General features: G+C 47.6%; 2 protein-coding genes across 25 annotated transcripts in view; one reads left to right on the top strand and one right to left on the bottom strand.

Moving 5' to 3' along the window:
* Positions 1-472: 472 nt before the first annotated feature.
* On the top strand, positions 473-4,981 carry TMEM200B (transmembrane protein 200B). 2 transcript variants are annotated; one of them, XM_036849159.1, is made up of 2 exons: positions 473-543; positions 3,062-4,981. In XM_036849159.1, the coding sequence occupies exon 2, from the start codon at positions 3,082-3,084 to the stop codon at positions 4,003-4,005; it is 924 nt and encodes a 307-aa protein (XP_036705054.1). In that variant the 5' UTR covers positions 473-543; positions 3,062-3,081; the 3' UTR covers positions 4,006-4,981. The 2 variants fall into 2 exon arrangements, with proteins under 2 accessions (XP_036705054.1, XP_036704967.1); XM_036849072.1 differs by lacking the exon at positions 473-543 and adding an exon at positions 1,008-1,088.
* Positions 4,956-25,946, bottom strand: part of EPB41 (erythrocyte membrane protein band 4.1) — a 204,777-nt gene continuing 183,786 nt past the window's right edge. For 18 of the 23 annotated variants that reach the window (XM_036847646.1, XM_036847814.1, XM_036846869.1 and 15 more), the window contains 4 exons: positions 19,561-19,662; positions 11,296-11,376; positions 8,627-8,731; positions 5,137-7,974 (listed from right to left, as the gene is read on the bottom strand). In XM_036847646.1, the coding sequence (XP_036703541.1) occupies positions 8,633-8,731; positions 11,296-11,376; positions 19,561-19,662 (282 nt within the window). In that variant the 3' untranslated portion in view covers positions 5,137-7,974; positions 8,627-8,632. Of the gene's footprint in view, positions 7,975-8,626; positions 8,732-11,295; positions 11,377-19,560; positions 19,663-25,946 lie in introns of all 23 variants that reach the window. The other 5 variants (XM_036848056.1, XM_036848206.1, XM_036848127.1 and 2 more) reach the window with 1 other exon arrangement.

Raw genomic sequence — 25,946 nt, 5'->3', positions numbered from 1 at the left:
GAAATTCCTCCCGAGGGGCCCGGCTGGGCTGCGGGAGCGAGGGGGGGCCGGCGCTGAGGCTGGCAATCTGCCCGCACCACCCCTCCTCCTCCGAGTCCGCCCCCCGCATCATGGAAACTGGGCCGCCGGCCGACCCCCCTGGCTCCGCTCCACATTCCTGCCTCTGGGGGCGGGCGGGGCACGAAAGCTGGGCTACCCCCTTTGGGCCGGTCCGCAGGGGGAGCCGCGGACCTCCGAACCCGTCTTCTGATTTGGGACGAGCACCGCCTCCCCATTCCAGCTTGGGCACATCTTCGGGGAGGTTAGGGAGACCGGCAGGACCCGCGACACTCCATTCGATTCAATCAACTCTGAGAACCTGGTTCATCTCTATTTACCCTCCCCCCACGTGACTACTCTTCATTAAGCGCTCGTGGGCTTACCCCGGGCTGCGCCCGTATTGTGCGCCCAGCCCCCAACGCCGGAATTTCACCTCTCAGCATCTGGCGAGGCAGACACCATTATGCCCATTTTACAGGTGAAGGCAGTGAGGTTCAGACAGAGGTAGGTTCAGATAGTAGGGTTGGGCGGAGCAGGAACTCCGGCCACCTCCTCCCGGAAGCTCCCCGGACGGCGCTGGGCATCTGTAGGCTCTCAGATGCCCCCAGATTCCTCTCCGGGGCGACTGGAAGGAGGGACTCTGCGAGACGGGGGAGGGCGTGCGGGCTTCGAATCCTGTCTGCTCGCTCAGGCTGTGGGGCTGGGCAGGGGTCTCAGTTTCCGCACGTGGGAAGAGGGCGCCCTCCCAGGCCTTCTGAACGACGTTAGCGGGGGACTCGAGCCCCCGGATCCTCCGAGTCACCGGGCGCGCACACAGCGCTTACCTGCGAGCCTCAGACTTGAGTCGCTGCCTCCTTCCAGCCGTGGGGCCTGGCCGGGCCCTGGCCAGACTGTCCCTGGGGCTCCAGGAGGGCGGGGCCAGGGCAGCGCTAGGCGGGGCCGGGCCAGGGGGCGGGGCCGGGGGCCGGGATTCCTAGGAGACCGCGGCAGTGCCGCGAGCCGCGGCGCGTGGACTCGGACCCGGACCCAGCCGGGTGCGGAGGCGCCAGGTGAGCAAAACTAGGAGCCTGGGGTTCGCCCCCCACTTTCCCCAACTTTTTGTTTAGCCTCTCCCTCCAGATAGGCGCTGCGTGGGGGGTCGGGAGCCCGGTTCCTCCTTTCCCCGGAGTGTGGACGCGCGGGGAGGCGGGACCCCGGAGTGTCGGGGATCCAGCCCCGAGCAACTTCCCGAGACATGGGACCTTCGGACTGTGTCTCCAAGTTTCTGCCTCTCCGGGGTCCCCAGCGTCGATTCACGCCCTCCAGAGTCTCAGGGTCTCTGAGCATGTCCCCATCTCTCTGCAAGCCTCTACTTCCCTTCCCGCCAGGACCCGCGGTGGCTCAGGGGTGACCTTTCCGGAGCTGGGGCCGGAGCGCCAGCTCTGGCCTGGGGCGGGGTGGTCATTTCTCCAGTTTGGGGCTGGGGAAAGGGCTCCACACTCAGAGACCGGGGTGGGGAACGGGGCTCGCCTCCTCCCAGGACGCTCCCGGGGCTGAGCAGAGAAGTGCCCAGCGTTGGGTCCTAGTAGAGCCCCCGTCCTGTGTGGTCTATGACCCTGGCAGGCCCCTCCGCCTCTCTGGGCCGCAGTTTCCCTCTGAATAGCAGGCTTTGGACGCGGAAGACGCCGGGGCTCTATGCTAGGCCCTGGGCCTTCAGCGCTGCTGTCGGAGGCAGGGATGGGGTGTCCTGCTTTGAGCTTCGGGGGTGCGAATGGGGAGTGAGTAGGGTAACAAGGCCTCCTTCCTGGGGCCTCGACTACGGGTTCCGGCGTTGCAGCTGTGGAGAAACCAGACTGGGGCAGTGAGGAAGCACCACTGGACAGCGAGGTGCTAACCCTCCTCTCCTAAGGCCGGAGCGCCCCGGCCGGGGCACCGTTTCCTCCCACATCCTCCCTTCTGTGGGGGCCACACCACACGCAGCCCCGCGACTCCTGCCCGGCCCGGATTCAGTCCTCAGGCCGCAGGCCAGGCCGCACCAGCAGCCGGGAGGGGCTGAAGCCGGGCGGCCCAGACCCTGGGGCAGCCAGAGGTGCAAGGGCGGTGCTGCTCCGGCCCGGACGCGGGCCACTGAGGCCTCGGGCGGAGGAGGCCGGAAAGGAGGCCAGGCGGCTGGAAAGGGGGATGTTTCATCCCGAGGAGCCCGAATTGGAAACGCTGCAACCTGGGGGAACAGCGTTGCCCGGGCTGACAGGAGAGCCAGGAGGGGAGCTCATTTGGCAAGGCCCGGCGCCCGGCACCCGCAGCCCCCTGCTTCCTGCGGCCGCTGGAGGAGGGGGCGGCCTCTTCTTCGCGGAGTTTAAAGAAATCCTGGGCCAAGTCTGCCACTTGTTTTGGTCAGAGCGGTCTTCTCGGAGTCTAGCTCAAGTCTTTCTTGCTGCAGCTTCAGTGCTGACTGAGGAGGTCTGGAAGGAGGAGGCGGGCAGGAAGAGGCTGGAGGCCGTGACACCCGCTCCTTCCTTCCCTGCGGTACTTGAAGCGCAGCAGAGGGGAGGTGGGGCCCGCGAGCGACCCCAGCGGACCCGGGCGGCTGAGTGCCCCCTCCCTCCTTTACTACGGTGCAGCCACCTGCGGGGGTGAGCTCGAGCTCGGGCGGGACTTACCCTGGAGACTCCGCTGCCGGGGGCCCCACACCTCCCGAGGCCCGGGACCCGCAAGCTGGCCAAGAGGGCGCAGGCGGCCGGAGCCCCGCAGCCAAGGATGCGGCAAGGAGCAGCCCGCGACCCCCTCCCTGGTCTCCGCCCGCGGGCCCGGCCAACTCCGGCTTCTGCCGCGCGTCCCTGGCTCGGAGCTCCGCTGCGGAAAACCCGAGCGGGGGCGGCTCCCCGCCTCGCAGCCCGGGAAAATCCGGGGGTGGCCGCCAGGGATCTCCAAGCGTCCTGGGCCAGGCAGCCCCATCTTCCCTCCCGGATGTGGGCCCCCGACCTGGCGCTCCGACCGTAGGCCCGTCGGTTCAGTCCCTGCCTCCCACCTTCTCTCCCCTCAGAGCGCCAAGACGACTGAGAGATGACGGCTGGGAGCCCCGGAGACTGCGGGGAGTTGCGGAGGAGCCCCGAGCGCCGCGTCTCCCGCCTGGGCCGCCGCCTGGGCCGCCGGCGGCGCCCGCGCTCCCCGCCCGAGCCCCTGCGGGTGCGGGCGCGGCTGCGGCTGCGCTCGCCGTCGGGGGCGTTCGCGGCGCTGGGGGCGCTCGTGGTCCTGGTGGGCATGGGCATCGCAGTGGCCGGCTACTGGCCGCACCGCGCCGGGGTCCCGGGGCCCCGGGCTGCAAACGCCAGCGCGCCCCCCATGAGCGAGCTGCGGCGCGAGGGTCGGGGCGCCGGCCGGGCCCACGGCCCGCACGAGCGGCTGCGACTCCTTGGGCCCGTGGTCATGGGCGTCGGCCTGTTCGTGTTCATCTGCGCCAACACGCTGCTCTACGAGAACCGAGACTTGGAGACGCGACGGCTTCGTCAGGGGGTGCTGCGGGCTCAGGCGCTCCGACCCCCGGACGGCCCGGGCTGGGACTGCGCTCTCCTCCCCAGCCCCGGCCCCAGGACTCCCCGAGCCATAGGCTGCGTGGAGCCAGAAAGCTGGGACCTGTCCCCGCGTCGGGGTACCTCACCAGTCCCGTCAGTGCGGAGTCTGCGTTCAGAGCCTGCTAATCCTCGCTTGGGGTTACCTGCCCTGCTCAACAGTTACCCGCTGAAGGGCCCAGGGCTGCACCCACCCTGGGGTCCACGGACCCAGACTGGCCATGTGATTATCACCGTGCAGCCCTCTGGTTCCTGCATTGAACATTCCAAGTCTCTGGATCTGGGCCTTGGGGAGCTCCTGCTTAGGGCCCCAGCAGCTCGGGACTGTGCTCACCGAAGCTGGCCACGGCTGGACCGCCTTAGTCTGGGGGGTTACGCCAAGTTGGGAGGAGGAGGGGACTTGGGGGCCCGGGTCTGAGGAGCAGGGGACAGCCTGCTATGAGGCTGCAGCATGGACCATGGTACAGGACTAGGACTGGGAGTCCCAATGTCTAGTAGATGCTTCAGCCACATCCCAGACTGGGGATGGATGCTCTGGCCCCAGCAGCTGCTAAGGCATCCTGACTTGCATGTCGGCAGAGAAATGCCAACCGCACAAGGGTTCAAAAAGCCGGAGAGAATGTGTTTTAACGTGGAATCTGGAGACCAGCATGACTCAGCCTTAGGAATTCCTTCAGCCTCCAAAAGTGGCCTTAGCCCTGGACAGGTACCTGAGGGGGCTGGAGGTCTAGGCCAGGGTGATTAGGAGATGTATCTGGTGTCTTGGCAAACCCAAAGTGGTGGGCAAGGACCCTAAGACTTGGAAGGTAGGTTGTGATGTTACAGGCTGGGACAGGCTCCCTCCAAGGTGGCACTAGTGATAGGGTTTGGGCCTCTGGGAAGACGGGCAATGGGGTGGAGTTGAGATGTTCCACCGCCACCTGGGATGGAGACTGAGCCTTTAACTCCTACCACCTCAACCCCTTCCCCCCCTCAGCCATGCAAGGTATATCCCACGAGGGCTACACTACTGCCAATGCCTTCACACTGAGGGTCTGGCCCCCCCCCAAAGAGGTCTGAGAAGCCCCCTTTCTCTCCTTTGTCGTGGCCTGTGCCACGATGAGGGTCTGGCCCCTCCCCAAAGAGGTCTGAGAAGCCCCCTTTCTCTCCTTTGTCGTGGCCTGTGCCACGAAATTTCCCTCCAGTTGGCAAAAAGTGTATGCCAGTTCCCAGAAATCCTTTTATATGTTGAAGCTGCATTTTGGTCAATGTGGACAGCTTTAGAAAATGGCTTGGATTTGGGTCTTCCTGTCGCATGTTTAATTTTTCCCAAGTTGCCGGTAGGAGAAGAGAACTTTAAAAGTTGATCAATCTTCACAGAGTCAGTCCTTTTTTTTTTTTTTTTTAAGTTTATTGAAAAATGCAATACAAGAAGAAGCAAGACCAAACAGTATCTAAACACTACCACCACTTCTCTAACTACAAAAGGCCAAAACGGCAGACCTAATTATTGCCTATTTAATCTAAGGATTTTGCCAATTTGATTCGGCTGGCATAGTTCCTATTTTGCCAAGAAATGTAAACAACTACTTGATATGATTCATTTTTTTTTTTTTTTTTAATTTACAAAGCTCCTTCATTTTTGTCACCAAAATAAAACATTTGAGAGAGATCTGTAAAACCAACCAGCCTGGGGCTAAGATCCTGGACAGGTATTTCCCATGAGCCTTCCTTGGTGTTGGTCAGGCCATAGCCCCGGCTCCATTTCCCAAGGTGGACTGTTGCTCCCTTACCCTCAGCTGCCCCGCAGAACACACGGTGGGGGGCTGGGGGCAGGCAGAGGTTCCCTGACAGGTCCCTGCAGCCAGGCTCTGTGGGCCCTCAGCGGATAAATTCAGGTCCTGCTTTGTGGGTGAGTTGGGTAGGTGGGTGGCAGAGACCTCACGTGGCTTGGAAGAAATCTTTGTTTCTGAAGTGAGATTAAAAATAAAATTGCAGTGAGAGTTGTTACTGTGCTGTGTCTGAGTCACTTTAGGAAAACTGCCAAGTTGTTGACACTGGAAATGAACTCTTCTCCCCTCTTCACCATTTCCACCTGGACAGTCTGTTTTTCTTCACACACACGCACACACACAGTTGCAGGAAGAAAAAAAAAGATCCAAACAATTGCCAAACCCCAAATTCTGTAACCAGAGAGGGAGGAAAGGGAAAGAGGCTTGGGAGGACACCCCTCGTGTTGGCTTGTCCAAATCATGGCTTCTCAGCGCCTGAAGGGCATTGGAGATCTTCTGGTCCGATTTATAGACAAGGAAGCAGGGTGAAGTGAGTTGGTGACAGACTGAGGGGAAGTTCAGGCCCCTGATTTGTGGTCCTAGGCAGTGAAAGTGGCCACACTGACCTGGATGGCACAGAATACTCAGTGTGCCAGGCTCCTGACATGCATGCTGTGCCCTCTTCCTTTCCCCATCTTCATTCCACAGGTTGCAGCTCTGCGAGCTCCGGCGCAGCTCTTCCAGCAGGACAGCTGGCCATTGGCAAGTGAGCTCACGTTGCATGCCTATTTGATGTGAGCTGGATTTCCAACCTCACCACCCACCGCTCTGGGCAACAAAGCTCGGGCTTGGGCATGGCCTGGAAAGCCCCATCGTTCCAGACCCTATGCCCCAGGCTGTCTGTCCCTGAGACAGGGCACTCTCCTTCCCCCGCAGCCTGTCACATATCCCACCTGAGCGCTTCCTGTCCCTGCCCAGAGAGAGCTACCTGTTGGTTAGTAACAGTCTCAAGTAAGTACTAAGAGAAAAACGCACACTCATGAAATCAGTTCAAACCAACTGAGTTTGTCTAAACAAAGCTCAGCCAGCAGAGACTCCGGACACGTGCTGCTGGCTCCCACTGCCGGGAGCAGAGGCTGTAGACTTCTCTCCTGCTCACCGCCCTGGAGCCCCCAGTGACTGCTGATTGTGACCCGCTGTCCACCTCAGGAAGCTCACTTTCTGTCCTAGAATTAGGATTCTAAGAACTCTTAGGTAGATCTGTTTGTGGGAAGCAAGCTGGAAGATCAGAGAAGCCCTACTGAATAAAAATGTCCCCTAATCTTTACCAGGAATAGTGGAATTGGGGACATCAGTCCTCATTTTCAAAAACAAAAACAAAAAATTAAACCCAAACCCACCACAAACATCAAGCCACAAAACCTGACAGACCTCAGATGGCAAGTGGGGATGAGTAGAGCTGGTGTTTGTACCCCTTGTCAAGTGGAGTTTTGTGGGGAGGGTGGCCCCTAAAAGCCAATTCCCACGCTCCAGAAGCGTATCTGCAGGCAGGGGCCGGTCTGGACCATGATCGCCTCCTCTCTCAGTCACATCCTCTCTCGCCCCAGGATTAAAGAGAGAGGCTCAGGGATGGTCTCCTGGAAATACTTCTTAGCAGGATCCAACTGAGGTAAACCCCACCACTCCCCTGTGTGAAGTGCACATTCCCAGAACTAGAAAACCTTTAAAAAAATCTCATCAACTTTCTTTGTCCAAATCACCGCTAAAAATGTGCGGTCAGTGCTTTTGGCCCAAAGTGCCTATTTTTCTGTGAGTTTTGGTCTCTCCTGAGATGGGAGGTGGGGGGAGCACTTAGCAGAGCCACTGCTTCTGATGAGGTAAAAGGGGAGGGAGGGCAGGAAGGTGAAGGCCACGGATATGTTCAAACATTCACAGTATCAGATATATCTGAAGCAACTTCTTATGTCTTTGATCTAAAGAAGCTCCAAAAAGAAAGAATAGGAGAGAGGAAGGAAAACAATACTACATTCTTAGCAGAGGCCTCTGCCTCACCAAACCACCCTCAGCAAAGGGACAGGGACATCTTCCTGGGGTCTCTGGATCAGGGCAACCGCCCTGCCTGACATTCTGATAAAGTTACATCACTGGCTCTGAGAAAGGGCTGGTTTATGAAGTTTCTGCTGCCATCTAAAGGGTATAAACTAGGGGAGGAGCAGGAAAGCCCCATTAAGCTGGCTTTGTCCCCCAACACAGCTGACAGAGTCATTGGAGGATTTCCCGAAGAATGCTGTGGACCCTGTCAGTATAAATGGGGAGAGGCTGGGCTGAAGGGGTTACAAACCACCCCATAAAAAAACAAAAGACTCTTTAAAAACAGTCCAAAAAGTGAAAAGTTGAACAATTTCTGGTATCACAATATAGAAAAAATGTATTCAAAAGGATCAGTGATATCTAGAAGACTTTTTTGGTATAAACTCCAAATAGAAAATGAAATTGCTTTTCTGGTGGTTTAGAAGCAATCATCTTAAAAGTCTGAAGTCTGACTATTGCAGGTTAGCTTCTTTGTCACTCTGCTGGTTTTCTCTGGGATGGGAGATGGGCAGGGAGTCAGGGGAGGGGGGAGGGTAGGACAGTTCCTAGAGGAAAGAAAGAAGCAAAGTTTTAAAATCCCGCAAAGGAGACTGCTACCCAGTCCCAGTGCCAAGTTCTTGTGGCCACAAGTGACCATCAGGGCCTGAGCGGTTTACAGGGCCCCGTCCTGCCGGGTGAGTGATGGCTTCTCAAGTTATTTGTAAACTACCTTTAGGCATGACTTTATCTGGAACCCTGGCTCCCAAAAAGCAGCTATCCTGCTTCCAACTCTCTAGTCTGGCCCCAGAGCTTCAGCCCTTTCTTTCCTATCCCCCAAACCCTCATTTCCAGACAGCGAGTGCTGCTTTTCTTGGTTTTGTTCTTCTCCTCTGGGCCTCCCAGGTCTAGCTCAGAGAGACCTGTGACAGCAGAGAGTAGAGCGGCGGGGTGAGGTGGGGGGAGGTGAGGTGGAGAAGCAGGAGGACGCGTGGAGATTCAAGAGGCGGGTGGGATTTACATCCACGTTTGGGGTACCTCTTCCACCCCATCACTGCTGGCACTGCTGAGGGCAGGAGGAGGCCTAGCTGCTTTAGTTGGAGCCAGACACTTAATAACTTCCCACATCCTCCTCCTCAGTCTTCCTCTGCCTTCAGTTTATCCAGTCCCAGTGTGGACACCTCTGGGGGGATGGCTCCACTCCACAAGGACGGCCCATACCTGAGCTCACTCCTCAGAGATTTCGGTTTCCTGATGGACGACCACCTTGGTCACTGACATGTCTGGGTGCTGCTCCTTTGCCTCCTTGATGGCCTGTACGAGGACCTGAGAAAGACAGAAACAACGTCCATCAGGCGGAAAGCAGCCTGGCTGGTGAAAAAGGCAGGGGTCATGGGACACCATTTCTCTGGCAAGTTCAATCTTTCTGTCTACAGAACCAGAGCAGCATGTAGGCTAAGCCAGGCTGATGATGGCCGTTACCCACCCTATCCTGCTTAGGGAGGCTCCTGGACTAAAACCACAGACACAGGGAAAGCTTAGAGCTGTCTTCAAGGAATCAGGGAGGGCCTTGAGGCGTGACAGCCTGGGTGGCTCTGGGAAGATTCACTCAAGAAAGGGAGTCTAAAGAACAAAGTGAACTCTGTGTTCAGTGTAGGGTAACCGGGAAGCTCAGGACAGGAGAGGAAAATAGCGAAGCATGCTACAAAAAGGAAGAGAGGTCTTTGGCCAAAGTAGAGACAAGAAAGGAAGAAAGAGTGGGAGGGCCCATGACATGCCACATACTGGCCTAAGTACATTACTTATTATTATTTACTTGGTCTTCACAACAACTCAATGAATTAAGGTAGTATCCTTAATTTCATTTTTTAGACGTGGAAACCGAGGTTCAGTGGTTAAAGTGCTTAACGTTTCACAGCTAGTAAGTAACACAATGGGGATTTTCACTTAAGTCTATGAGACTTTCCTCTTTACCACACTGTTTTTTAGTTTCAGAGGGAGGTGGAAGGGATGACGACCCTATTTTAGTATCTGGAGGAGTTCTGATCATTTTAGAAAAGCTGAAGGGAGCAGAGGGAAAGTCAAAGAAGAACAATGACACGACTATTCCCCTTGGGCTGCAAGTCGCTGAGCCTTAAGCTCAGAGCACCCCAAGGTGGAAGAGCCCAACACAGCCTTTGGGGGATGGCAGCATGGGATTCTCAGTGACAGGCCCCCGTCAAAAAGGACTCTAGCTAGATCTGACCAGCTGACTGTTGACCCTGGCTCTTAAGACTGCTTCTAGGAGGGACGGGAAGAAGGGAAATCCCTCTTTTGGTCTCTTGACTCCATGAAAGCTGTTCTTGGCACCGCTACCTCTACAGGCTCCTGCTCATCCTCCCTCAGCTTGTTTGCTCAACCAGTCTGCTCACGCTTCAAAGCCCAGCCCAAGCCCCCTCTCTGGTTACTCTGGCCTACACCCCTCTCTCTCTGACAGCCTGCACCTTCTTAAAGTGCCCCCTCCCGATCCAGAGTGCACCACATCTTATCCCTTCCACATGTCCCTCATGCCTCAGAGACTGAGGGACACTGGAGCACCTCTCTGAGCTATCAAGTGTGCTTGTCCAATAACCCTGAAAGAAACCTATGATTATCTTTATTTTACAGATGGCAAAACCACAGCTCAGAGAAGTAAAATAACTTGCTCAAGGACACACAACCAGTAAGTTGCAGACTCAGGATTCAACCCAGGTCTGTCTCACTCCCAATCCAAAACACCTTCCTATGCCATCTAGCACAGATGGAGCACGTGGCAGGGGCTCAGATCACATCAGGCCGCGTAGGTGAGTGCAGGCTGGTAACACAGCAGGATCCCTTGAGCTGGGGCAAATAGACTGCAAGGCCTCCCACTTGGGCTTTTTGCAGCCTTGTTGCTGGGAACCTCAGCCCGGTGTTCTCAGCTGTAAGTCTCAACCCTGCTACCAAGGGAACTGCCAGCACTGCAGCTCAGTCTATTTTTTTTTTTAAGGCACTCAGCATATCAGCATAAAGGCCACAGAACTATTGCTCCAGCACTCCTGTCAATGATTCCAGAAGCATTTACATGCAGTCTCTTCCACCCCTGCTTTTCTGTAGCTTTACCGTTCTAACCTCACCCAGCAGAGAATTGGGAACATTAATCCTGACCTTATTATTTGCTAATTGCTTGAAGCACACAATTAGCACCTAATTAACATAAAAGCATAGAATTTTAGCACTCAGAGGGCCCAGAAATTAGCTAGATCAACCTACTCTCTTTTAGGAGAGAACAAAAAAAAATATGGGAGGTAAAGTGATTTGCCCAAGGTCATACAACAAGTCAGTGATAGATCTAGGACAGAAATCAAGTTCCAGGTCTCCTGAGTTCCAGCCCATGACACTGTGTCCCCTCTAGCTCGCCCCTCTGAGGGTAGAGACCACACGCTGGCTTGATATCGTCTACTGTCTCCAGCACAGGTGTGGGTACATGATATCCCCTGAACAGCACAGCTCCATTTACTTGGAGCCCATCACATGCCCCACAATGTACATCTGTATCTCGCTTGATTCTCACAACAACCTTGAAGGAAGATTCTATCTTATAGATGAGGAAACGGAGGCCTAGGGAGTTAGAGCTAGAATACGGTAAGAACTAGGATTTGAGTCTAAAGCCCATGTTCTTCGCATTACACTTCCCTGCTTCTCCAATCTACGGCCCCCATCCCACAGACCTCAGTGATCCGATTCTCTTTGTCCTTCTTCTCGATTAAGAGCTAGAGTAGCTGAGAGGGCTCCTTGGAGATAAAGCTGTTATCTTTTGCAAGCCAATTTCGGTGTCCATCAGTGATCCTGCCCCAGAACCTCTCCCATGCCCAGAATCTCAGCATTCCCACCTGATCATGGTCAATATCGGCATCTCCTGTGATCACAATTCTCTTTTCAATCCGGGTCTCTGAAATCCCACCTTTTACAGTCTGAAACCAAAGGGAGGTGACCATATGAGAAAGAAAGAAAGAAAAACCCAAACAGCAAAACAAAACAACAGCAAGAAATTAGTCTGAAAACTATACTCCAAATTTTAATCTGCTGCTGGGTACTGAATAGGGTAGCTTTCTCACACACTTGTTCAAAATCTTGGCTGGACCTGCTAAAATGAGCACACGCCTATTCCCTAGTATTGCTAAAATCTTTAATAAGCTAAACAGAAAGTCATAATTCTCTATTATTTATTTTTCTTCCTCCCAAACACCAAAGAATTTCTGTGAGTAAACAAAACAGGTGTTCCTTTTTGCTCTTTTCCTGTATATTTTGATTGTTTTCAAGAGACAAACAAATCAGAAGACTATGAACAAAAAATGTCATGCAGCTTGAAATTAGGCTCTTTATTTTAAAACATTTTCATATTACTAATGTCAAAAGACCCTCAAATAATCCCCCCAGGGTAGGTAGGTTTCCCTACTTCACAGATGAGGAAACCATGGTCTAGACACATTAAGTAACTGGCTTCCAGTCATCTGTGTGTTGATGATGGAGCTTGGTCAGGAATCTAGATTTCTTATTTACAAGAAAATGCTTTTTCATCTAGTGCTACCGCAAACATGGATTGTCTCTGATTTTCTGGGAGTAGCTCCAATTTTAGATACTTTGTCCCTCTTGCCCCCATAAACAATATTCTAATAATTTCAATATTTCAGCATCCAAACTACAGTTCCCATGGCCTTGATCCTGGACATGACATAAAAATTCTTTGTGAGACCCTGAGTTCTGATTTTTGGCTTGGAAAATATGGTTGCTTAATAATACCAACAACACCTGCCCTTAAACTGACTTTTTTTTAAATAGATCTTTATTGGCGTATAATTGCTTCACAATACTGTGTTAGTTTCTGTTGTACAACAAAGTGAATCAGCCATATGCATACATGTGTCCCCATATCCCTCCCACTCTCCCTATCCCACGTCTCTAGGTCATCGCAAAGCACCGAGCTGATCTCCCTGTGCTATGCTGCTGCTTCCCACTAGCTAACTATTTTACATTCGGTAGTGTATACATGTTGATGCTACTCTCACTTCGCCCCAGCTTCCCCCTGCCACCGTGTCCTCAAGTCCATTCTCTATGTCTATGTCTTTATTCCTGCCCTGCCACTTGGTTCATCAGTACCATTTTTTTTTTTTTTAGATTCCATATATATGTGTTAGCATACAGTATTTGTTTTTCACTTTCTGACTTACTTCACTCTGTATGACAGACTCTAGGTCCATCCACCTCACTACAAATAACTCAGTTTCATTTCTTTTTTTTTTTTTTTTTAATAAATTTTTTTATTTATTTTTGGGTCTTCGTTTCTGTGCGAGGGCTTTCTCTAGTTGCGGCAAGCGGGGCCCACTCTTCATCGCGGTGCGCGTGCCTCTCACTATCGCGGCCTCTCTTGTGGCAGAGCACAGGCTCCAGACGTGCAGGCTCAGTAATTGTGGCTCACGGGTCTAGTTGCTCCGCAGCATGTGGGATCTTCCCAGACCAGGGCTCGAACCCGTGTCCCCTGCATTGGCAGGCGGATTCTCAACCACTGCGCCACCAGGGAAGCCCCCCCCCTTTTTTTTTTTTTCATTTCTTTTTATGGCTGAGTAACATTCCATTGTATATATGTGCCACATCTTCTTTATCCATTCATCTGTTGACGGACATTTAGGTTGGTTCCATGTTCTGGCTATTGTAAACAGTGCTTCAGTGAACATTGTGGCACGTGTCTCTTTTTGGTTTTTTTTTTGTTTTTTTTCTTTTAATTATTTATTTATTTATTTATTTTTGGCTGCATTGGGTCTTCGTTGCTGCGCGCAGGCTTTCTCAAGTTGCGGCGAGTGGGGGCTACTCTTCGTTGAGGTGCGTGGGCTTCTCATTGCAGTGGTTTACTTTGCTGTGGAGAACGGGCTCTAGGCACATGGGCTTCAGTAGTTGTGGTACATGGGTTCAGTAGTTGTGGCTCAGGGACTCTAGAGCACAGGCTTGGGCTTAGTTGCTCCGTGACATGTGGGATCTTCCCGGACCAGGGCTCGAACCCATGTCCTCTGCATTGGCAGGCGGATTCTTAACCACTGCGCCACCAGGGAAGTCCCCGTGTCTCTTTTTGAATTATGGTTTTCTCAGGGTATATGCCCAGTAGTGGGATTGCTGGATCATAGGGTAGTTCTTTTTTTTAGTTTATTAAGGAACCTCCATACTGTTCTCCATAGTGGTTGTATCAGTTTACATTCCGACCAACAGTGGAGGAGGGTTCCCTTTTCACCACACCCGTTCCAGCATTTACGGTTTCTAGATTTTTTGATAATGGCCATTCTGACCAGTGTGAGGTAATACCTCATTGTAGTTTTGATTTGCATTTCTCTAATAATAAGTGATGTTGAGCATCTTTTCATGTGCCTCTTGGCCATCTGTATGTCTTCTCTGGTGAAATGTCTATTTAGGTCTTCCACCTATTTTTTAATTGAATTGTTTGGTTTTTTTTGTATTGAACTCCATGAGCTGGTTGTATATTTTGGAGATTAATCCTTTGTCCGTTGTTTCATTTGCAAATATTTTCTCCTATTCTGAGGGTTGTCTTTTTGTCTTGTTTATGGTTTCCTTTGCTGTACAAAAGCTTTTAAGTTTACTTAGGTCCCATTTGTTTATTTTTGGGTTTATTTCCATTTCTCTAGGAGGTGGGTCAAAAAAGATCTTGCTGTGGTTTATGTCAAAGAGTGTTTTTCCTATGTTTTCCTCTGAGTTTTATAGTGTCTGGTCTTACATTTAGGTCTTTAATCCATTTGGAGTTTATTTTTGTGTATGGTATTAGGGAGTGTTCTAATTTCACTCTTTTACATGTAGTTGTCCAGTTTTCCCAGCACCACTTATTGAAGAGGCTGTCTTTTCTCTGTTGTATGTTCTTGCCTCCTTTGTCAAAGTAAGGTGACCATATGTGCGTGGGTTTATCTCTGGGCTTTCTATCCTGTACCATTGATCTATATTTCTGTTTTTGTGCCAGTACCATACTGTCTTGATTACTGTAGCTTTGTAGTTTAGTTTGAAGTCAGGGAGCCTGATTCCTCCAGCTCTGTTTTTCTTTCTCAAGATTGCTTTGGCTATTTGGGGTCTTTGTGTCTCCATACGAACTGTAAAGTTTTTTGTTCTAATTCTGTGAAGAATGCCATTGGTAGTTTGATAGGGATTGCATTGAATCTGTATATTGCTTTGGGTAGTATAGTCATTTTCACAATATTGATTCTTCCAATCCAAGAACATGGTATATTTCTCCATCTGTTTATGTCATCTTTGATTTCTTTCATCAGTGTTTTATAGTTTTCTGAGTACAAGTCTTTCGCCTCCTTAGGTAGGTTTATTCCTAGGCATTTTATTCATTTTGTTGCGATGGTAAATGGGATTGTTTCCTTAATTTCTCTTTCTGATTTTTCCTTGTTAGTGTATAGGAATGCCAGAGATTTCTGATTTTTTTTTTTAATGTTCCTGATCTTAGTAGAAATGCTTTCAGTTTTTCACCATTGAGTATGATGTTTGCTGTGGGTTTGTCATATATGGCCTTTATCATGTTGAGGTAGTTTCCCTCTCTGCCCATTTTCTGGAGAGTTTTTATCATAAATGGATGTTGAATTTTGTCAAAAGCTTTTTCTGCATCTATTGAGATGATCATATGGTTTTTATTCCTTAATTTGTTAATATGGTGTACCACATTGATTGATTTGCATATATTGAAGAATTCTTGCATCCCTGGGATAAATCCCACTTGATGATGGTGTATGATCCTTTTAATATGTTGTTGGATTCTGTGTGCTAGTATTTTGTTCAGGATTTCTGCATCTATGTTCATCAGTGATATTGGTCTGTAATATTTTTTGTGATATCTTTTTCTGGTTTTGGTTTCAGGGTGATGGTGGCTTCGTAGAATGAATTTGGGAGTGCTCCTCCCTCTGTAATATTTTTGGAGAGTTTGAGAAGGATTGGTGTTAGCTCTTCTCTAAATGTTTGATAGAATTCGCCTGTGAAGCCATCTGGTCCTGGACTTTCGTTTGTTGGAGGATTTTTAATTACAGTTTCAATTTCATTACTTGTGATAGGTCTGTTTATATTTTCTAATTCTTCCTCGTTCAGTCTTGGAAAATTGTACCTTTCTAAGAATTTGTCCATTTCTTTGTGGTTGTCAATTTTATTGGCATATAGTTGTTTGTAGTAGTCTCATAATCCTTTGTATTTCTGTGGTGTCAGTTGTGATTTCTCCTTTTTCATTTCTTATTTTATTGATTTGCATCCTCTCCCTTTTTTTCTTGATGAGTCTGGCTAAGGGTTTATCTATTTTGTTTATCTTCTCAAAGAACCATCTTTTAGTTTTATTGATCCTTGCTACCGTTTTCCTCATTTCTATTTCATTTATTTCTGCTCTGATCTTTATGATTTCTTTCCTTCTACTGACTTTGGGTTTTCTTTGTTCTTCTTTCTCTCATTGATTTAGGTGTAGGGTTAGGTTGTTTATTTGAGATTTTTCTATTTCTTGAGGTGAGATTGAATGCTATAAACTTCCCTCTTAGAACTGCTTTTGCTGCATCTCATAGGTTTTGGGTCACTGTGTTTTCACTGTCATTTGTTTCTATGTATTTTTTTATTTCTTCCTTGATTTCTTCAGTGATGTCTCGGTTATTTAGCAACACATTGTTTAGCCTCCAAGTATTTGTGGTTTTTATAGTTTTTTTTCCTGTAGTTGGTTTCCAATTTCATAGCATTGTGGTCAGAAAAGATACTTGATATGATTTCACTTTTCTTAAATTTTCCGAGGCTTGATTTGTGACCCAATGTGATCTATCCTGGAGAATGTTCCGTGTGCACTTGAGAAGAGAGTGTACTCTTCCACTTCTGGGTGGAATGTTCTATAAATATCAATTAAATCTACCTGGTCTATTGTATCATTTAAAGCTTGTGTTTCCTTAGTTATTTTCTGTTTGGATGATCTGTCCATTGGTGTAAGTGGGGTGTTAAAGTCCCCTACTATTATTGTGTTACTGTCTATTTCCACTTTCCTGGTTGTTAGCATTTGCCTTATGTATTGAGGTGCTCCTATGTTGGGTGCATAAACATTTATAATTGTTATATCATCTTCTTGGATTGATCTCTTGATCATTATGCAGTGTCCTTCCTTATCTCTTGCAACAGTCTTTATTTTAAAGTCTATTTTATCTGATACAAGTATTGATACTCCATTGATTTCCATTTGCATGGAATATCTTTTTCCATCTCCTCATTTTCAGTCTGTATGTGTCCCTAGGTCTGAAGTGTGTGTCTTGTAGACAGCATATATATGGGTCTTGTTTCTGTATCCATTCAGCCAGTCTGTGTCTTTTGGGTGAGGCATTTAATCCATTTACATTTAAGGTTATTATCGATATGTATGTTCCTATTACCATTTTCTTTTTTTTAAAATTAATTAATTAATTTATTTTTGGCTGCGTTGGGTCTTCATTGCTGCGTGCGGGGTTTCTCTAGTTGTGTCAACGGGCTTCTCATTGTGGTGGCTTCTCTTGTTGCGGAGCATGGGTCCTAGGTGTGCAGCCTTCAGTAGTTGTGGTGCGTGGGCTCAGTAGCTGTGGCTCGCAGGCCCTAGAGTGCAGGCTCAGTAGTTGTGGTGCACGGGCTTAGTTGCTCTGCGGCATGTGGTATCTTCCCAGACCAGGGCTCGAACCTGTGTCCCCTGCATTGGCAGGCAGATTCTTAACCACTGCACCACCAGGGAAGCCCCCTATTACCATTTTCTTAATTGTTTTGGGTTTGTTTTTGTGGGTCTTTTTCTTCTCTTGTGTTTCCCGCCTAGAGAAGTTTCTTTAGCATTTGTTGTAAAGCTGGTTTGGTGGTGCTGAATTCTCTTAGCTTTTGCTTGTCTGAAAAGCTTTTGATTTCTCCCTTGAATCTGAATGAGATACTCGCTGGGTAGAGTAATCTTGGTTGTAGGTTTTTCTCTTTTATCACTTTAAGTATATCCTGCCACTCCCTTCTGGCCTGCAGAGTTTCTGCTGAAAAATCAGCTGATAACCTTATGGGGATTCCTTTGTAGGTTATTTTTTGTTTTTCCCTTGCTGCTTTTAATATTTTTTCTTTGAATTTAATTTTTGTTAGTTTGATTAATATGTGTCTTGGAATGTTTCTCCTAGGGTTTATCCTGTATGGGACTCTCTGCGCTTCCCGGATTTGGGTGACAATTTCCTTTCCTATGTTAGGGAAGTTTTCCACTATAATCTCTTGAAATATTTTCTCAAACCTTTTCTATTTCTCTTCTTCTTCTGGGACCCTATAATTCGAATGTTGGTGCATTTAGTGTCTCTGAGATTGTCTTCAATTCTTTTCATTCTTTTTTCTTTATTCTACTCCTTGGCAGTTATTTCCACCATTCTGTCTTCCAGCTCACTTATTCATTCTTCTGCCTCAGTTATTCTGTTATTGATTCCTTCTAGTGTATTTTTCATTTCACTTATTGTGTTGTTCATCTCTGTTTGTTTGTTCTTTAGTTCTTCTAGATCTTTGTTAAATATTTCTTGCATTTTCTCAATCCGTGCCTCCATTCTATTTCCGACATTCTGGATCATCTTTACTATCATTACTCTGAATTCTTTTTCAGGTAGATTGTCTATTTCCTCTTCATTTATTTGGTCTTGTACGTTTTTACCTTGCTCCTTCATCTGTGACATATTTTTTTGCCATCTCATTTTTTATTTTCTTTTTTTTATGAGTGGGATTGTATTCCTGTCTTACTGGTTGTTTGGACTGAGGCTTCCAACACTGGAGTTTGTAGGCTGTTGGGTAGAGCTGGGTCTTGGTGCTGAGATGAGGACCTCTGGGAGACCTCATTGTGATGAATGTTCCCTGGGGTCTGAGGCTCTCTGTTAGTCCAGTAGTTTGGACTCAGAGCTCCCACTGCAGGAACTTCAGCCCGACCCCTGGCTCATGAACCAAGATCTCGCAAGCCCATGCCGGGTGGCAAAAAAAAAAAAAAAAAAAGGAGAACAATAACAAAGTAAAAAATAAAATTAGATTAGGAAACTAACAGATACGTTAGAAAAAATATAAAAATAAAAATATAGATGAAACAACAACCGGAAGGTAAAACAGAGCCACAATAGTAAAAAAGAGGAGGAAAAAAAAAAGTGGAAAAGGCCTTGGCTGTGGAGGGCGGGGCCTAAGCAGGGGCGAGGTTTGGGTGGTGGGCGGGGCCTATGCTTAGGACCCACAGGGCTGGAAAAGGCCCTGGTGGGGGAAGGGGTGGTGGGCCTAGGCTCAACAGAACAGAAGGGACCCAGTGCCCCCTGCCTCCTGCCTCTGGTCTCAGAGGGCAGGGGACCCCCCCTCCCCCACCCCCACCCCAGCTTCCTGGGCTCGAATGGGCGGGGCAAACGCCCTTCGCTCCTTTCCCGCTCCTCCAGTCCTGGAGGACCCCTCCCGCCTGCCTCTCCTGTTCTCTCCTGGCCTTCCTCCTATGCCCCCAGGACCCACCCAGCCCAGAGGGGACCTCTGAGGGCGTAGGACCTGCCCGAGAGCTGGGCAGACTTCCCCGGCCCATTGGGCAGGGGAAACGCTGGGCATGCTCCCCCCTTACCTGAGCCTCCGAGGGTCCCTCCAGGCGTGGGAACCCCTCCCCCTTCTCAGTCACCCCTCAGGGGCTCCAGTCCTGTCCAGCCTCCACTTCTCCTCCCCCCTCAGTCCCCCCACATCCTACCGGTTCACTTGGGGGTTCTTCCCATCTCCTTGGGCATCGGGGTCCCGCACCAGCATTCAGCAGGCGCCCTAGTTGTGGGGAGACGTGAACTCTGCAACTGACTTTTTAAACTGACTTTTTAGGCTGACCTCCACAGTCAGATAGGGGACTCACTGACCAGGGAGACAGACGAATGTGTAAAGAGAACAACCACACGTGACTTTAACGAGACCACGAAGTAGGCAGGGATGCTCAGGGTCTCCCTGGGTTTATTGCTGGGGAAAGCAGCAGGGCCTTTCCACCCCGGACACTGGGAATAATTTGGCTCAGTAAGGAAGAAGCTGAAAGCCCTTGCTTATGGACCGGGGTTCTTGCAGAGAGGCAGCAAACTTGGCATGCCACTGGATTTCAGAAGGAATTTCTAGCTGTCTATTACCTTGGTAATTTGAGTTGTGGTGGTGCTGCTGGTGGTCTCAGATGTGATGGTCTGAGCTGTCAGCAAGACTCCTGGGTCCAAGTCCCCGTTGCTGTCGTCAGTCTGCAGAAGGAGACACAACTCATCACCATGCCTGTCAGGAAACCTCATGGGCAAATGTTGTAGATGCAGCTTTGCTCTGCAGCTGCACGTTCTAAAGCAAAAACCCAATTCCCTTACAGTGATCTCTTAATTAATAAATAAAATTAATCCCCTGGGAACAAAGCTCCTTCTAAAATAGTTGGACAAGTCCAGTTTCCCCAGCATTGGGTCAGTGACAGGAGTGGATGAGAAAAAGGAGGCAGGAGTGTAACCACAGGTTCAGCAAGAGTGACAATAACTATGCACATGTATACAGCATTTTATAGCTCATAAATGGCTTTCAAAACTTTCTCTTTTGATGCTTACACAAGCCCTATGAATATAAATAGAAAAGGCAGAAACTTATTAGCACTCCCAGGTAAGACTCAGGCTCAGAGAAAGTGAATGATTTGCCCAAGGACTCAAAACTAATCCTCTCCACAAACCTGGAGCTCTTTACACACCACCCAAGGCAGGAAGGAAAGGTATAAACTCTTGGTTGCTAAAGCATGGCTAGGTTCTGAATCATAGGACAGAACTTTCCAGAAAGAACAAGGAAAGGTCCTTGCTGGGGTTTAAGGGACCAAGGAATCTGAGGCTATCTTTTATGAAAATCAAGATGGGAGACTGGAGCACATGAGATAGGAAATGTCCTTTTAAGGTAAAGTGGGAGGAAATACATATAATATCTCAATGACATTTCTGACAACAAAACTTTTATTGAAAGGGATCCTCGTCATTATAGGAGGGGTTTAAAAGTATTTAATGCTGGGCTACACAACTAATCTATACAGAGAACAAGGGCTGGGGCTATTTCTTTTTTCTCCAGAGCTCACTGTACTATGACCAAAGTAAATATATTATCATCAGGCTGAGAAATGACATTAGCAAAAAGGAAGAGAGATGGCTGGCAGGAACCAAACTCAGCCTGATGAACAGTTATCAGCAACCATTTGGGCCATTAGCAGACTCAGAGCTGCTGACAACCTCTGACCAAGATGGAAACAAATGAGATGAGGAGGCTGGAGGCTGCCTACAGCTACATGCTTTTCAGATAAAATACCTGGTACTGGTATTGTACACTGACTCACAGGGGCATTTAGAGAATTGCAATTATTTTCATAAAGAATTCTGCAGCAGGGCTTCCCTGGTGGCGCAGTGGTTGAGAATCTGCCTGCTAATGCAGGGGACACGGGTTCGAGCCCTGGTCTGGGAAGATCCCACATGCCGCGGAGCAACTGGGCCCGTGAGCCACAACTACTGAGCCTGCGCGTCTGGAGCCTGTGCTCCGCAACAAGAGAGGCCGCGATAGTGAGAGGCTCGCACACCGCGATGAAGAGTGGCCCCCGCTTGCCGCAACTGGAGAAAGCCCTCGCACAAGAACTAAGACCCAACACAGCCATAAATAACTAACTAAATAAATAAATAAATAAAAAAGAATTCTGCAGCAAGCAATGTGCTAGGTTACCATCCTTTTCTGCTGCTTTATATAAGTCATTTGCATTATAAGCAGAGGCCTCCAACTTTTTTATGAGCAGGGCCACATTTCATTGAGCCAAAACTTTGAGATACTGTGGGGAGGGCAGAAGGAGGAGAAGAGAATTAGGAAAGAGAAGAGTCCCTGGCTGGATTCACTTCCAGGTAGGAATATGGACAAAACAAAGAGAGGGAACATGATGTGTCACCTAAGTCTTTCACACACGTCACCCTCACACCAGGCATATTATTGGCTGGTTTACTAACACTTTCTTCAGCCCAGACATATTTATCTACCTTAGATTCAGACTCAACTAACATTTATCGCACTTGTACTATATGCCAAGCACATAATGCAACTGTTACCTCAATCACACCTCTCAGTATCTGAAGTAGGTACTATTATTATACTCACTGTATAGTTAAGAAAAGTGAGGTCCAGAGAGGTTAAATAATTTGCCAAAGGGACTTCCCCGGTGGTCCAGTGGTAAAGAATCCACCTTCTAATTCAGGGGACGCGGGTTCGGTCCCTGGTCAGGGAACTAAGATCCCACATGCCGCAGGGCAACTAAGCCCGCGCGCCACAACTACTGAGCTCGTGCGCCTCAACTAGAGAGCCCGCGTGCAACAAACTACAGAGCCCACGTGCCCTGGAGCCTGCACGCCACAACTAGAGAGAAGCCCGTGTGCTGCAACAAAAGATCCAGCGTGCCACAACTAAGACCCAATGCAGCCAAAAAAATAAAAGTAAATAAATTAATTAAATAAAATAAAAAGAAACCTTAAAAAAAAATAATTTGCCAAGGTTCTATGCTAATAAGTGCTTGAACTAGGACTGAGGGCAAAGACTTCCTATCTGAAGATTGGGGTTCAGGTCCCAGCTCAGACAGTGGCTGGCTGTGGAACCTTGGGCAAGTCATTCTGACTTTTCTGAGCTTTAGTTTTCTCATTTTTATAACAGGCTACCCTGTAAAATGTGCTCTGCCTCCACTGTAGCACTGCTGTGAAGATCAAAAGAGATTTTAGAAATAAAAGTACATTATAAGTTGTTATTAAGAATTTGTGTGCCAATATATACACAATGGACTATTACTCAACCATAAAAAAGAATGAAATAATGCCATTTGTAGCAACATGGACGGACGTAGATATTATCATACTAAGTGAAGCAAGTCAGACAGAGAAAGACAAATACCATATGATATCGCTTATATGTGGAATCTAAAAAAAATGATACAAATGAACTTATTTACAAAACAGAAATAGACTCACAGACAGAGAAAACAAACTTATGGTTACCAAAGGGGAAAGGGTTGGGGGGAGGGATAAATTAGGAGTTTGGGATTAAAATATACACACTATTATATATAAAATAACCAACAAGGACTTACTGTATAGCATAGGGAACTATACTAAATATCTTGTAATAACCTATAATGGAAAAGAATCTAAAGAACAGATATATACATGTATGTATAACTGAATCACTTTGTTGTACACCGAAACACAACATTGTAAATCAACTATATTTCAATAACAATTTTTTTAATCCAAAAAAAAAAAAAAAAAAAGAATTTGCGTGCCAAGAGGGCTAAACCTTTTTGAAGAGCTCATCCTCTACTAAACCTAAGAATCTATTTTTTTCTACCTCCCTCCCACCCCCTTCCTCCTCCTTTTCTGTCTCTGAAGAAGGTGGAAGAGGGAGGAGACATTGTTATGATTTCCAACTTAACACTCTTCCCACATGGGGCCTCTTTTCTTACCAGTGTTTTCTCAAAATGGTACTGTAGCTTTCACAGTTGCTTATAAAGTTAACCATCCCTTTATCCTATGACACAGCAGTTCCACTCTTAGGTGTTTACCCAAGATAAGTGAAAACATATGTCCACAGAAAGACTTGCACATGAATGTTTAAAGCAGCTTTATCCATATTTGCCCCCAAGTGGAATCAACTCAACTGTCCATCAACAAATGAAAGGATAAACAAATTGCGGTATATTCATACAATGGAATACTACTCAACAATAAAAAACAGTGAACTATGGATTCATATAACATGGATGAAGCTGAAAAACATGTTCAGACACAAAAGTGTATGACTATATACTTCCATTTATATGAAGTTCAAGAACAGGTAAAACTAAGCTATGATAACAGAAATCAGAGCAGTGGCTGCCTAGAGGGAGAGGGATGGACTGGCAAAGGCTATGAAGAAAGTTTCAGGAGTGATGAAAATGTTCTGAACCCAAATGTGTCTTGGTTACACAGGTAGATACATTCGTCAAAACCAATCAAAAATTGAACTCTTAATATCTGTGCATAGCACTGTATGTAAATGTTACCTCAGGTACACATACATGCACATATATGCAAACAATAAAACCCTATTCTGGCTCCCCACCTCCTCTCGCCATGTCCCAAAATATAGGAATTATGGATGGATTAAAAAAAGGTTCTCAGGTTTACTTGTCTGGAAAGATAGTAAAAACACAAGCAGAAATAATTATAGTAAGTAAACAATAACAATAGCAAATAATTATCTGGTGCTTATTATGTGCCAGGTACTTTTCTCTACAAATTATTTACAGCATACTGCACTGAGCTTTTTCATTTACCAGTTTATCACGTAGATATTCCCATCAGAAGCTTTTAAAAATAACTGTAAAGAATTACCTTAATTGGATGTACTATAATTTATTTAACCTGTTCCCTATTGATGGACATTTAGATTGCTTCCATGGTAGTGACAACTTAATTTGAAACGCACATTGTGAAACTCACATTTTATGTACATTAACTCATTTATTCCTCTCAACAACCCTATGAGGTAGAACTATTATTAGCCCCATTTTACAAATGAGGAAACTGAGGCACACAGTGATTCAGTAACTTGACTACACACTAGTCAGTGATGGAGCAGGTTCAAACCCAGGAAATCTAATTCCAAAGTCAATACTTTTCCCCACTATACTCCACTGTCTAGTCAATAAGAAGTAATTTGTATCTTGGCTGACTGTCTTAGATGTATAACAATATAATATCTACCATTTTGGAATAGCCACTATGTGCCAGGCAAATATTATCTTTATCTCAGTGACCTTAAAAAGGTATTTTTCAGAAGACAAAGCTAAGGCTCAGAGGTTAAGTGACTTGCTGAAGGTCATGAAACTAGCAAGTGTTGGAATGAAGATCCAGGTCTCTCTAACTCCAAAGCCCACATGCTTTATCTTGTACTTCATAATGCCTCTGTATTTCTCTTACATGCTAGGATATTTAAAAATGACTGCTTCCTTTCCCCTTTTTGTAGGGGCTATACTCAAACCAAACATGGGCTTCTGTGGTCAGGATGGCCCTAACAACTTTTTTAATAATATTTTTTTAAATAAATTTATTTATTTTTGGCTGTGTTGGGTCTTCGTTTCTGTGCAAGGGCTTTCTCTAGTTGCGGCGAGCGGGGGCCACTCTTCATCGCGGTGCGCGGACCTCTCACTATCGCAGCCTCTCTTGTTGCGGAGCACAGGCTCCAGACGCGCAGGCTCAGTAGTTGTGGATCACGGGCCCAGTTGCTCCGCGGCATGTGGGATCTTCCCAGACCAGGGCTCGAACCCGTGTCCCCTGCATTGGCAGGCAGATTCTCAACCACTGCGCCACCAGGGAAGCCCAATAATTTATTTTGAACTATTAAAAACATTTTTTTTATATGCACATGCTACAAAATTTTAAATCTTTAAAATGGAGATCAATGAAATGTTGGTCTCCCTCCCACTCCTAACCACAGCTGGCGTCCCAGGCCTCTTCATCCCAGGCCACCACTGGTGGTTTTTTGTTTTTGTTTTTGTTTTTTTAAGTACCCATTCAGAGTTAGTATATTCACATATAAGCCTATTCATACATAGTTGTACATACAACCTTCTTCCCTCCCATAAACAGTAGCATATTATTTATACCATATTGCACTGCATTTTTTCATTTACCGATTTATCACGTAGATTATTCCCATCAGAAGCTTTTTTTAATGGCTGCACAGAATTGCCTTAATTGGATGTACCATAATTTACAAACATGTTCCCTACTGATAGAGAGTTAGGTTGTTTCCATGGTAGTGACAACTTAAAGGGTTCCCTCCCATCTGCAAGTACTTATTTTCTAAACATCCCTGGCTCATTGTGTGCACGATCTTAAAGGAATGTCCCCTGACTTCCTTTGTAGTCCCCTTCACTGCCAAGTCCTGTTCATCCTTCACTGTCTCTCCTGACGCAACTCTTTCTTCTTGTTTCCTCAGGCTACACCTCAGTTCTTCACAAGCATCCCCCCAGACCTCCCGTAGCCGTATTCCTGTCTCTAGGCAGCCTCTCCTTTAACAGGTGCAGCACACAGCTTTAGGAACCATCTTCCAATAGCACTGCTTTAATTAGGCCACTTTATCACCACTACCAGAAAACTTGAAGCAACCTCTCATTATTTACCAAACTCAAATTCTACACTCTAGACCACAAGAGAGAGACACGGGAAGCATACTAACGTTAATTGAATGTCTATGAACGCACCAAGCACTTTACAGACATCATTTCACTTCATCCTCCCTCAAATCTTGCAGTGGTATGTAGTATTATCCCCATTTTACAGGCAGGAAACAGAGGCTTAGGGAGATTAACGATTTGTTTAAAGTTATCCAGCTAGTACATGGCTGAGCTAGGATACAAATTCTACTTGTCTAATTGCAAAGCACGTGCTTTCAACTGGCAAGTTACACTGCTTCCTAAAGGTGGATATCATCATCCAGTTTATGG

The sequence above is a fragment of the Balaenoptera musculus genome, chromosome 1 (genome assembly GCF_009873245.2).
Source record: "Balaenoptera musculus isolate JJ_BM4_2016_0621 chromosome 1, mBalMus1.pri.v3, whole genome shotgun sequence".
Taxonomy (NCBI): Eukaryota; Metazoa; Chordata; class Mammalia; order Artiodactyla; family Balaenopteridae; genus Balaenoptera; species Balaenoptera musculus.
The sequence above is the reverse complement of the archived record's forward strand: the minus strand, read 5'-3'. Positions and strand labels throughout refer to the sequence as shown.

Excerpts from the sequence above, each read along its gene's own strand:
- TMEM200B (XM_036849159.1), top strand. The coding sequence starts at position 3,082 with ATGACGGCTGGGAGCCCCGGAGACTGCGGGGAGTTGCGGAGGAGCCCC.